This window comes from Sinocyclocheilus rhinocerous, unplaced genomic scaffold (assembly GCF_001515625.1).
Source record: "Sinocyclocheilus rhinocerous isolate Xijiao unplaced genomic scaffold, SAMN03320098_v1.1 scaffold1281, whole genome shotgun sequence".
NCBI lineage: Eukaryota > Metazoa > Chordata > Actinopteri > Cypriniformes > Cyprinidae > Sinocyclocheilus > Sinocyclocheilus rhinocerous.
In genome coordinates, this window is record NW_015637000.1 from 861,951 (window position 1) to 875,200 (window position 13,250).

Here is a 13,250-nt window from a genome sequence, read left to right on the forward strand (position 1 = left end):
TTATTGCTGATTGGCTACAAGTTTGTTTTGCGATTCGGCCCGAATCAGTTTTCTAAAGTGTTTTTGAAAAATCACATACCCTGCCTTTAAAGTCTTAAAATAGTCACATGGTACACTACTACTCTTAAGAAGGAAAAATTAGTTGTGTGTTTTGTGACATTTTTATATTCGCTTTAAATTTCTTGAGATGTCAATATTAAAATGTAATGATTGTAATTAAGGGGGTGTTTACACAAAACCATTAATTTACACGACAATGCTGTTTTGGGGCGCCTGAAAATGCAAACTTTTGTGAACAGGTTTCAAAGTGCATGTTTTTGAAAACAATACCGCTATCGCTTCTGTGTAATACATGAAAATGTGAATTTGTGTAATACATTGACATTATGCACATGCACATTACATGTATTACATTAGCTGCGTAGTGTTTCTCTACAAAGTAACATTGCCAACTACTGGTCTGGCATGAATAATACAGCATTTTAGTCATTTTCGCGGATTCGTGTGAACAGGGAGTGATTTGATGTTGTTGTCATCTGTACACAGAGCTTTTCAAAAATACAAAGGAAAAACATTTCTGTTTTTAATACATCCTTGTTGTGTAAATATACCCTTTAAGTACACAGTGATTGCTGTTTTGTCAAATAATCATGATTAGATCATATGTGACCCTGGAGCACAAAAGCAGTCTTAAGTCGCTGGGGTATATTTGTAGCAATAGCCAAAAATACATTGTATGGGTCAAAATTATTGATTTTTCTTTTATGCCAAAAATCATTAGGATATTAAGTAAAGATCATGTTCCATGAAGATATTTAGTAAATTTCCTACCGTAAATATATCAAAACTTAATTTTTGATTAGTAATATGCATTGCTAAGAACTTCATTTGGACAACTTTAAAGGCTATTTTCTCAATATTTAGATTTTTTTGCATCCTCAGATTCCAGATTGTCAAATAGTTGTCTCTCGGCCAAATATTGTCCTATCATAACAAACCATACATCAGTGGAAAGCTTATTTATTCAGAAAAATTGACCCTTATGACTGGTTTTGTGGTCCAGGGTCACAGGTGACGGACTTAGCTGGGCTGCTGAGAGGAATCTGATCATGTGATTGGTCAGTTGAGAGAGGCATGATACCATTGTGTTTGTTTGTGTGTTTGTGTTAGAAGTGTGCTGGTGAAGAGGATGTTCCGGCAGTCTGAGGATGACTTCTGTCCACCGCCCCATAAACAGCTCAGAGAGGAGACACAGAAGAGAGGTCAGAGCAGGACACACTTACACACATGCACATCTACAGCTGAAGAGTGTATTTCCCAACTTGATCTCACTGTTCTACAAGGTGGCGATTTCGTATCAATCTGTATGATGAGAATTGGATGAAACGTGATTTTTAATTTTTTTTAGAGAAAAGTAAACATGAAGGTCCACCCCTTAACATAATATACAAATGAGATTGTATGGATTCATATGAATTAGCCACCAATTCGCCAAAAGGTAAAATAGTTGAGATTATGATGGTATTTTCTGATTTATAGCACAGAATTGAAAAAATAAGAACAGTTTCAAGACACCTACACAGGCCATAAACAATTCTTGAGAAAACAAGGACATTTTATAAAAAATACAAAAATAAATAAAAAAATGAAGATGTTCCCTGAAGCTTCTCTAGGATTCTATTGTTTGAAAGTCTTTTTCTTAAAAATTCTATTTGGTGCTGGTTGTAGCAAAAAAAAAAAAAAAAATATATATATATATATATTTCAAATGATTTGTTAACTATATTTTAAATAAAAACAGCTATGGAAAAATGAAGAGACCATTTGAAAATTCTCAGTTTCTTCTGGATTTACGATTTATATTTATGTGTTTGAATAAAATGTAATTTTTGTTTTATTCTGTAAACTACTGATGACATTTCGTCCAAATTTTAAATAAAATGCCATTTAGAGCATTTTTTGCATAAAATGACAATTGGTCAAAATAAAAAATAGACGCCATGTTTTCAGTCATGTTTATATTCAATTTTAGACAACACAATACCAATGTTTGAACTTCAGAAGGGTTAAGAAATCAGTATATTTGGTGGAATAACCCTGATTTTCAATCACAACAAATAAAAACATTTATTATTTTGAGCAATTGCCATTTTCTGCAACAAAAAAAAAGCTCCAATATTTTTATTTGAAATTGAAAAGAAATGTTATCAGACCTTTACAGAGTATAAAACAAATATGAACATTTTACTCAAACCCATACCTAGTCAATTCAGTAAATCCAGAGAAACTGTTCATTTTCAAGTGGTCTCTTAATTGTTTCCATAGCTGTATGTAGGGTGATTGTACTTTACTGTATCATTTCTATGTGCAGCATGCTCTGAATTCCCACCGCTGATTTAGATTCTAAAGTCTTCATAGAATTGGAATAGAATGTGGAATTAAATTAAGACAAACTATGACATAATTAAGTCCAGTTACTTCATTAGAGATTGCTTTGACACTAAGCAGACTTAATGTTTTCACAGTGCTCCTGTACGTGAGGAAGGAGTCGGATGAGGTGTTCGATGCTCTGATGCTGCGGTCGCCCACTCTCAGGGGACTCATGGATGCAGTGAGTATCTGTCGCTGTAGGGGGCGCTCTACTCTAAATTACTGACGCAGTGTGCTGATTAATGGAGGTGTAAAATGAAACAGCATCAACTTGAAAATGAAGTGTATAAATTGTAAATAAATTGGCCATTTTCAGTTGTATAAATCCAGTGCCTGATCCCAATCTACCTCTTGGTAAAAATGATCCATCTAGTTATATTTGTGTCTTCAGCATATTTTTAAAAATAATTAAGACTAAAATAATCAGATCCAACTGAATCATGAACAAATTTATATAGATTTTTTTTATTCATTGTAAACAATCAAAATCAAATCATTGTCAATTTTATGCTCTGATACATGATTTAATTGATGAATTCTTTCATATCAACAGATTTCAGAGAAGTACGGTGTTCCCATTGATAGAATGGCCAAGATTTACAAGAAGAGCAAGAAAGGGTAAGTTATTTCAAGAGGACCCTGAAACAAGGCGTCCCCCAGGGTTCCGTTCTTGGGCCTTTGCTGTTTATGATTTATATTTTACCATTGGGTCAGTTACTACAGTGTCATGGCTTTAGCTATCATTTTTATGCTGATGACATTCAAATTTACACGTCATGCAGGCCTGCCCTATCCACCCAAATTGATAAAATTTCTGTTTGCGTGCAGGATATAAAAACATGGCTTAACTCTAATTTTCTGAAACTTAATATGGATAAAACTGAGATCATCATTATTGGTACCCCATCACTTACCACCAAAGTTCCCGCTGACTTTACTTGCAATATCACTGGCACTCTAATTGATATATATATATATATATATAAATAAATAAATAAATATTCGCCAGTGTAACTAGGCCAGTGAACAATACTCAGTTATAATAAGATGCAAATTTAGACACCACACACATTTAGTATTTCCTGCACTGCTTTTTGTTTCTAAATCTAAAACACCACAAAATCAGATTTACCAATGTTGTTAATATGAGCTTGCAGTCTGATTCAAATCATGGTTTAAAGATTGTGTACTGCAAAATAATGGCAAAGTAACACCTTTTTCTACTGACATGTCCCTGTGGGTTGTACACAAAAATAAACATACAGCACAACCAGTACAGTCTGGCTCACAAATAAATTGAGATGGTTCTTTTAATAAATTGTTCAAAAACACTCAGTTGTTGTGAGTGCAATTTCTCATTACTTTCAGCGAGGTCTCAAAATGAAGCAACTTTTTATGCACTAAAGGTTAGTGAAACAAATCAGAGATGACTGGTTGCTTATACGTAAAAAATGCATCATCTAATTATGCTATTTTTATGCTGCGCCTGAAAGCTGAAAATGCTGCCTCTGCAGGCAGCATACAGAGGTAGGAAGGCATCAAGGCAGAATCCTATGATCGTGTCACATCCTGTCCATCTGATCAGTTTTTGAAGGATGCATAGATGTATCCTACACTGCCTTTGATATCCTGTGTATTTGATCCCCAGATCGCTCTGTCTTGCCAATAACCTGTCTGAATTTAAATCGCTGCTCAAAACTCATTTGTTTTCACAATGTTACCTTTCTTAAGTTGACTTCTGTTTATTCTGTTTTATGTTGTCTTATCCATATATTACTCTCTGGATGTCTGATGTTCTCTTTACTTTACTTTCTGTATTATTGTTTGATTGTTTTTTTGATGTTATCCTCACATTTCTGATGTTTATTGTAAAGTGTCCTTGAGCTCTGGAAAGGCGCTATAAAAAATAAAACTCATTATTATTATTATTATTATTATTATTATTAAGAGGACATTTCAGATTCAGATGACAACTAATAAGCCCGTTGTAATTTAGTTTATTCTCCACATTTCAGGATGCTGGTGAACTTGGACGACAATATCATCGAGCACTACTCTAACGAGGACACATTTATCCTGAGTATCGAGAACTACGCAGATGCTTACAAAATCACATTAACGGAAATATGAACAGCAGCACATGCATTTCTAACATTCAGTATGTTTAAGCTAAAAGACTTGTTACTTGGACTCCAGCCTGGTCAGATTCAACATCAACTGTCCATAAATTGAATTGACATCAACTAAAGCTGACATACCTCATTTTTAAGACACCTCAAGTATGATTTTTAATGGTCAATTAGGAGTTTCGGTTCATCCCAAACATGTCCACAATTTCACTGTTCTGCTGTGGATGGAAAGTATATTGCTATCATTGGCTTCACGTTAAGGACCAAAGTACAGACTAATTCACATTTCACTTGATTTTGGAGACCACCAACAGATTCCCACCTGAATCTCAACCGTTTCTTCCAAAGGATTTCACTGGAGTGGAGTATGAAATGAAATACGTGATCTCTTCATCATATCAAAATACTGTGCGTACAGTATGAATATTCAACAAAAGCAAGCGTCCACTGGAATTATAATGCTAAGATGCATTTGCTTGCAGCAAAAATATGAATTTTGGACTTTTCTGTGGAGTCTGAGAGTCTGCAGAGCTGTTGATCTGTGAAAAGTGTCCAATACTGTCAATGTTTTTTTGTGAGTGTGTGTATTATGGTGCCATTAATATTATTGTTAATGTTAGCTTGGTAGATATGATTTAGCTTCTTACTGTCTGAATATTCACAGACTTTTTTTCTGATGCAAAAAGAAAGCTATTTTTATGAGACTGTGCCATTTCAAGTTTTTGTATGCTAAATAGTGCAAAGCAGGAAATATGTATAAATACTGTAATGTTTAACTGTACAGTACTAATTATCAGTCACAGTAAGTGTAGCTCAGACACATTTCAGTTGCATGTTTTACATGTTGCACTCATGTTTTAATGTGAAATTAATTTGATAAAGGTTCCATTGGTTTTAAATGCAAAGAGATTTCATGACCTTGTCTGAACGTGTATCTTCACATACAAAGCAAAGGTTTTTCCCTTTTGCATTCAAATATGAGTGTCTCAGTCTTTGTCATTATGTTTGAAATAACTATGCAGTCTTAAAGTCTGGTTCATTTCTAGTGTTTGTATAGTGTAACAGGATAACATTAACTGTGTAGTGCAGATTCAGTTGATCAGCACCATTTTGAGCTGTTAATGTTGTAATGTTTGAAAACCATTGTCTTCCAAAAGAAATCATGTAAAAGGGCACTTCGGAATAATAATTTGTATGTAAATAAATGCATTTTTATCAAATTTGGATTGTTTTTTCACACTACAATTAAAGGAATAGTTTACCCCAAATTTGCTGAAGATTTACCTATACCTCAGGCAATCCAGGATGTAGATGAGTTTGTTTCTTCATGGGAACAGATTTGGAGAAATGTAGCATTACATCACTGTCTCACCAGTGGATGCTTTGCAGTGAATGGGTGCCGTCAGAATGAGAGTCCAAACAGCTGATAAAAACATCACAATAATCCACACAACTCCAGTCCATCAGTTAATGTCTTGTGAAATGAAAAGGTGTGTGTTTGTAAGAAACAAATCCATCATTAAGACTTTTTTTTTTACTTCAAACCATTACTTCCGGCTAAAATATAAGTCCATAATCCATAATAACGCTTCCTCAAGTGATAGAGTCCATCCCCTGTTGTCCTCTCACATCAAAATCCACCCACATATTTGTTTAGAGCTGTTTTGGACTGTATTGACTTGTAAATGATGCTTGACCTGTGCAGATTTCTCTCCTGTTTCAGACGAGATGACTCTTTAACAAGCAATAGCATGGATAGAGGACTCATTTTTTATTTCATTTGAAGTTAAAAATGCATTAAGGATGGATTTGTTTATTACAAACATGCAGCTTTTCACTTCAAAAGACATTAACTGATGGACTGGAGTGGTGTGGATTATTGTGATGCTTTTATCAGCTGTTTGGACTCTCATTCTGACGGCACCCATTCACTGCAGAGCATCCATTAGTGAGCAAGTGATGTAATTCTGCATTTCTCCAAATCTGTTCCACTGAAGAAACAAACTCATCTACATCTTGAATGACCGGTGGGTGAATACATCAGGGTTACAGGGTTAATAACTTAGTAATGTTCATGCAAGACCCTCAGACACAGAGACATTTTCTTTCTTTTCTTTCTTTTAGGAGTTTCGGTTCATCCCAAACATGTCCACAATTTCACTGTTCTGCTGTGGATGGAAAGTATATTGCTATCATTGGCTTCACGTTAAGGACCAAAGTACAGACTAATTCACATTTCACTTGATTTTGGAGACCACCAACAGATTCCCACCTGAATCTCAACCGTTTCTTCCAAAGGATTTCACTGGAGTGGAGTATGAAATGAAATACGTGATCTCTTCATCATATCAAAATACTGTGCGTACAGTATGAATATTCAACAAAAGCAAGCGTCCACTGGAATTATAATGCTAAGATGCATTTGCTTGCAGCAAAAATATGAATTTTGGACTTTTCTGTGGAGTCTGAGAGTCTGCAGAGCTGTTGATCTGTGAAAAGTGTCCAATACTGTCAATGTTTTTTTGTGAGTGTGTGTATTATGGTGCCATTAATATTATTGTTAATGTTAGCTTGGTAGATATGATTTAGCTTCTTACTGTCTGAATATTCACAGACTTTTTTTCTGATGCAAAAAGAAAGCTATTTTTATGAGACTGTGCCATTTCAAGTTTTTGTATGCTAAATAGTGCAAAGCAGGAAATATGTATAAATACTGTAATGTTTAACTGTACAGTACTAATTATCAGTCACAGTAAGTGTAGCTCAGACACATTTCAGTTGCATGTTTTACATGTTGCACTCATGTTTTAATGTGAAATTAATTTGATAAAGGTTCCATTGGTTTTAAATGCAAAGAGATTTCATGACCTTGTCTGAACGTGTATCTTCACATACAAAGCAAAGGTTTTTCCCTTTTGCATTCAAATATGAGTGTCTCAGTCTTTGTCATTATGTTTGAAATAACTATGCAGTCTTAAAGTCTGGTTCATTTCTAGTGTTTGTATAGTGTAACAGGATAACATTAACTGTGTAGTGCAGATTCAGTTGATCAGCACCATTTTGAGCTGTTAATGTTGTAATGTTTGAAAACCATTGTCTTCCAAAAGAAATCATGTAAAAGGGCACTTCGGAATAATAATTTGTATGTAAATAAATGCATTTTTATCAAATTTGGATTGTTTTTTCACACTACAATTAAAGGAATAGTTTACCCCAAATTTGCTGAAGATTTACCTATACCTCAGGCAATCCAGGATGTAGATGAGTTTGTTTCTTCATGGGAACAGATTTGGAGAAATGTAGCATTACATCACTGTCTCACCAGTGGATGCTTTGCAGTGAATGGGTGCCGTCAGAATGAGAGTCCAAACAGCTGATAAAAACATCACAATAATCCACACAACTCCAGTCCATCAGTTAATGTCTTGTGAAATGAAAAGGTGTGTGTTTGTAAGAAACAAATCCATCATTAAGACTTTTTTTTTTACTTCAAACCATTACTTCCGGCTAAAATATAAGTCCATAATCCATAATAACGCTTCCTCAAGTGATAGAGTCCATCCCCTGTTGTCCTCTCACATCAAAATCCACCCACATATTTGTTTAGAGCTGTTTTGGACTGTATTGACTTGTAAATGATGCTTGACCTGTGCAGATTTCTCTCCTGTTTCAGACGAGATGACTCTTTAACAAGCAATAGCATGGATAGAGGACTCATTTTTTATTTCATTTGAAGTTAAAAATGCATTAAGGATGGATTTGTTTATTACAAACATGCAGCTTTTCACTTCAAAAGACATTAACTGATGGACTGGAGTGGTGTGGATTATTGTGATGCTTTTATCAGCTGTTTGGACTCTCATTCTGACGGCACCCATTCACTACAGAGCATCCATTAGTGAGCAAGTGATGTAATTCTGCATTTCTCCAAATCTGTTCCACTGAAGAAACAAACTCATCTACATCTTAGATGGCCTGAGGGTGAGTTCGTTTTCAGCAAACTTTCATTCTTGGGTGAACTATTCCTTTAATCCCGAGTTATGGCCACTTTTAACCCTGTAGGTTAATGAGAATTTCATACAAGAATTTTGCTAAACCAGGGTTACAACCGATCCTGGGTTAATAACTTAGTAATGTTCATGCAAGACCCTCAGACACAGAGACATTTTCTTTCTTTTCTTTTATTTATGATATAACCAAAACAGATGCCTGCGTTTATAATATCTACACTCACACAATGTACAGGTTACCATATAAAATCTACAAAAGGATGACAAACATTTAGTTGCACAGCTTACACTGATAGAACACTGTTTGTTTTGCCATATATATATTTAATCTGTGTTTGGCACTTGACCACATGTTGCTGTCTTACGTGCTTTAGAAATGAAATGCCAGATGCTAAACTGTTTTTTTAATGAAGGAGAATCTACAGTACAAACATAAATGATCCGTTTTGAACTGAACTGTTCTGATCAGCATGTGGCTGAAGAAAGTTTGATCATCACAACCTCGGCTTCAAGAGAGTTTCTGATGGCTATCCATATCTATACATGTGGCCTCAGATATGAAGTGGATTACGTGTGAGCGAGTGTTTGTGTATTGATCAATGGACTACAGATTTGCAATACACAAAAAGCATACGCCATCCACTTACACTGTCTCTTGCATTTAAAACATAGTCACGTCTAACCCTGAGGTTGTGTAGAAATATTCGTACACATTGATATTTTACGCTCCAATTGTCATGTCACCGACTGCATGCTCACAAGTGCTGACTGAAACGTACAGTATGCATAGACAAACACTGGATAAACACACAAGAACTCAAAAAGCATTACATACATACCCACATACACACATATTCATCCTGAAATGTACAGAATGCCCCAGTAGATGCAGAGAATACATTCAGCCTGAGGTGCACACCCCACAGTAGAACGTGCAAAATGATTTGAGCCGGATATAAAAATAAAGACCTGAACCGAATACTAAGACCAAGATTCAGTCAAATTTAATAGTACTTGGGTGAGTCACTCATGCTAATGTGTAGTATTTTTTGACAGCTCCCTGGTGTGGGAAGCAGATTGACTGAATCGAGGTCTGGATAGAGTAGAAAGTGTCTGGAAAGCTGAAGTGAATGTGTCGGCTGGTGTCTGGCAGTAAATGCTGCAGGGGTTCATGGTCCGTTGTGCATGTGCATAGTAACATGTGGTCTTCGCTGTTCATTGTCACAGTCCTACAAACATATGCTTTTACTGTACAAATGATGATTTGAAACAAAAGGAAATGCCATATTTCAATAATAACAACAGCAGTTTGATATAGAAAAGCAAATTTTTTTTTTTGTGGTGTGATACATTTTTAAACCATAAATTATTTCTACAATTTTTTTTGTCTGATACTTTTTCATGTCTCTTTTGAAGCTGCAAGATTAATATTATTGATATTTTCCAACTTTATGGTTATTGTCAGTCCTATGCCGTTAGTATTAATGTTTAAAAAAGACTTTTTTTTAAAAGAATGATTATTATTTAGTTTTAAAGGTTATACTGATGCTCATTAAAGGAGCACCATCGTGACAAAATGTGACCCCAACCGCCCCTTTAGAATCTATCACAGGCTCTGATATCATCATAATGCAATAAACGTTGAAAAAAAACAAAATCAAGTAAAAAAAAAAACATGATATGTCATTCTCTTTTAAATAGACGTTTATGCTCAATGGAACTGAAATACTAGGAACACTAGAAATGACATTTGTCATTGTATGTGTAAAATTATTTAATTTATTAAATTCTTAAAAAATAATTATTAAATAAATTATATTTTGGTGTTTAGAAAGTTTGACAAAGTGTCACATTATCTGGTGCATTTTGCATGCTTGGAAATGTTTGCTTCAACTCCCTGTCTGTTAATATTTAAAGCCCTTTTCGAAAGGGTTTACTTCAGTACCAAAAGTTTATAACAGGAACAGGATGTGATGTCACTAGCATCACTGCCTGCTGTGTTAAATGGCAAAAAGCCTTATATGAGGAACTGAAAAACCAGAGAGACACATGAACACAAGCTTCTTAGTGTGTGTCTGTGGGAAATGAATGGTCGCATGTTTCCATGCGTGATGTTCAGTGGGAAACCCACAGACACTGAGATCGGGATGTGGTTTGGAGTCCATGCTCTGCTGATATTCGAAGGAGAGCGAACAGAAAGACTTGTGTAAGAGAGGTTGTGACAGTAGCGAGACGCTGCTGACTCACTGTCCCGCACTGCTGGGATCGCACTGCAACAATCGCACGATGGATGGGTCGTTCTTTGCGCCCTCTACAAACTCTTCAATTGACAGCTTACCTGAGGAACAACACAGGGTCAAAGGTCAAAAATAACCAGGATTTGGCTGATTAGCTTGGGTCAGTTAGCCATTTGAAAGCATATTTAAAGCAGTTTATTTTTTTGAGCAACAAGTGAAATGCAAAAATTTTTTACCAATGCCTGATTTCTAGGAGTCCGCTTAAACATACTTTTAAAAAGAATACATATTGCAGAAATAATATACTTGTAAATGTAAAGTTTTTGGACACTTAAGTGCATGTTTACAATTAAATTAAAATGTATTATAGTTTAAATTTACATTAAATGCAATGAGTGAACTTTTTACCCACTTATGTAGGACTTAAGTACATCTTTATATGTAATTTCATAATTAATTGTATTATCTTTGAAATATGATATACTGCCATATCTGTGTACTGCCGAATGTACTGACAAGCACTTATGATAAACTAAAATATACTTTAATGTTATTTCTACTAAACATGTATGACATGAATTTTAAAAATATATATGTAATTAAACACCTGTAATGTGTAATGTAATTTCATCAACAAATTAACATCAAATGCAATTATATTGAATAACACACTACAGTTAAAATGATAATCAAGTGCTTCACATCTGTTTTAGTATGTTAGTCAACGCATCAAAACAAGTGTACTTCTTTAAACACATCAAAAGATTATTAAAGCAATGGTTTTAAATGCACTTTAAAGTAAAACACTTATTTGACTGTTACTAAGTGCATTTCTTAAAAGTCTACTTAAGTGTGTTAAGAAACGGTCATGAAAGTGTCTCTCTTTAAGTGCACTTAAGTGGTCTTTTGTTTCAATGAAATTATTTTTTTTAAATATACTTTTAAGATTTTAAGTACACTATAAGTGTGCATTCAATACACTTAAGTGCACTTCTTTTTCACAAGTGGATAGGAAGCTCACCATCACGATTTGTGTCCATCTGGCGGAAGATCTTATCAGTGCGTTTCTCAGGTGTGGACTCGTCCTCTGGCATCTTCATCACTGAAGAAACCATCTTATAGATGGCCTGAGGAAGACAACAGCAAAGATAAAATCAGCATCAGCTTTAGAAAAGGTATTATTACCCTACAAAAAACATGATGTTAAGTGTAAAATTCTACTCAAACAGAACAAGACAAAATCTGTTTCACAACCTAGTGAGCTTCCTTGTTGTTTACTGCTGCCTACTAAGCTTCCTCACTGTTGCTGTGACCTTGCAAACAAAAATTCAACTCACAATTAATTTCAGTAGTTTGGCTTTAGCATGTCGCTAAGCTAACAACACAGTACTCTAACAAGCATAACTATATTTATAATCAAGTTTTGTCTTCCATGACGGAATCATCTGTCATCTTGGATGATTCTAAACTCGTTGCAATGCATTCTTGGGTTGTTTTATTGGGGAAATGTAATGAAATAATACATGCAGTGCTGCTTTAGAATTTTCTAGCTTTTGGTTTGAGAATTCTGGATTAGAGTTTGCTCTCTTTTGGTTTGGGAGTGCAGCTATGATGCTGTTAAGGTCTAAGTAGACATTAAATCTTATTAGAGAAAGTTAGAGGACTCTGGGTATGATTTGGAATTGGAGCTGTCAGTTCATAAATTTCAAAGTAACCATAGCGACTGCTTTTCCCAGAGAATTGAATGAACTGAAAAGGAAATTACAGCCATTTGCTTGCACTCAGCTGTCAGATCCAGAGAGTGCGCTTAGGAAGTCGACTTAGAAAGTCACCAATTGCTCCAACAGCGTGAAATTTACCTAAATACGAGCAAAAAGTAATTACCCGCTGCACTCAAATCTCCCTAATTGAGCAAAACATCGTGCGTAACTGAAAATTGCTAATTTTTCTGGTCTAAAAAACAAGGTAGTAAGACACAAGTCAAAAACCAGACATTTCCTAGAGGCAGTTTGATATTACTGATTTGCCATATTATTCACTAATATAGAGATGAAAGAGATCCGCACTCGTCCAAATTCAGCCAAAAAGGCTTATTCCATTTATTGCTCAGAGGTCACAAAAATATGTGCAACTGCAACTGCTAAATACACCTACTGTACCTGAAAAACCAAGCATTGCTTGTTTTATTTGTATATTATGTGTATTTGTAAAGTGTATCTTGTAATGCTTTGTTTTTTAAAATAGGGAAATTAGTTTGGCTGTACTGCTCAGACAACTTGCAAAATAGTAAAACCAACATGCCAAAGAATCGTGATAAAACCGTGAGCAAAAATGGGTGCAGCAGGCGCAATGATATTACGCAGCGCCTGAAAATAGGCTTATTGGAAGTTACCTAGCTGGGGACTATTTTCAGGCGCTGCGTAATATCATTGCGCCTGCTGCAC

General features: G+C 35.0%; 2 protein-coding genes across 4 annotated transcripts in view; one reads left to right on the forward strand and one right to left on the reverse strand.

The window, feature by feature from the left end:
* The window catches only part of LOC107748368 (grainyhead-like protein 2 homolog), a 21,749-nt gene extending 16,722 nt beyond the window's left edge, over window positions 1-5,027 (forward strand). The window contains exons 13-16 of the mRNA XM_016563141.1: window positions 1,171-1,262; window positions 2,526-2,611; window positions 2,984-3,048; window positions 4,446-5,027. Coding sequence (XP_016418627.1) covers window positions 1,171-1,262; window positions 2,526-2,611; window positions 2,984-3,048; window positions 4,446-4,560 — 358 coding nt within the window. The 3' untranslated portion in view covers window positions 4,561-5,027. The remainder of the gene's footprint in view (window positions 1-1,170; window positions 1,263-2,525; window positions 2,612-2,983; window positions 3,049-4,445) is intronic.
* A 5,369-nt stretch (window positions 5,028-10,396) lies between these two features.
* The window catches only part of ncaldb (neurocalcin delta b), a 16,500-nt gene continuing 13,646 nt past the window's right edge, over window positions 10,397-13,250 (reverse strand). For all 3 annotated transcript variants that reach the window (XM_016563149.1, XM_016563148.1, XM_016563150.1), the window contains exons 3-4: window positions 11,828-11,933; window positions 10,397-10,907 (exon numbers count right to left, since the gene is read on the reverse strand). In XM_016563149.1, coding sequence (XP_016418635.1) covers window positions 10,813-10,907; window positions 11,828-11,933 — 201 coding nt within the window. In that variant the 3' untranslated portion in view covers window positions 10,397-10,812. The remainder of the gene's footprint in view (window positions 10,908-11,827; window positions 11,934-13,250) is intronic.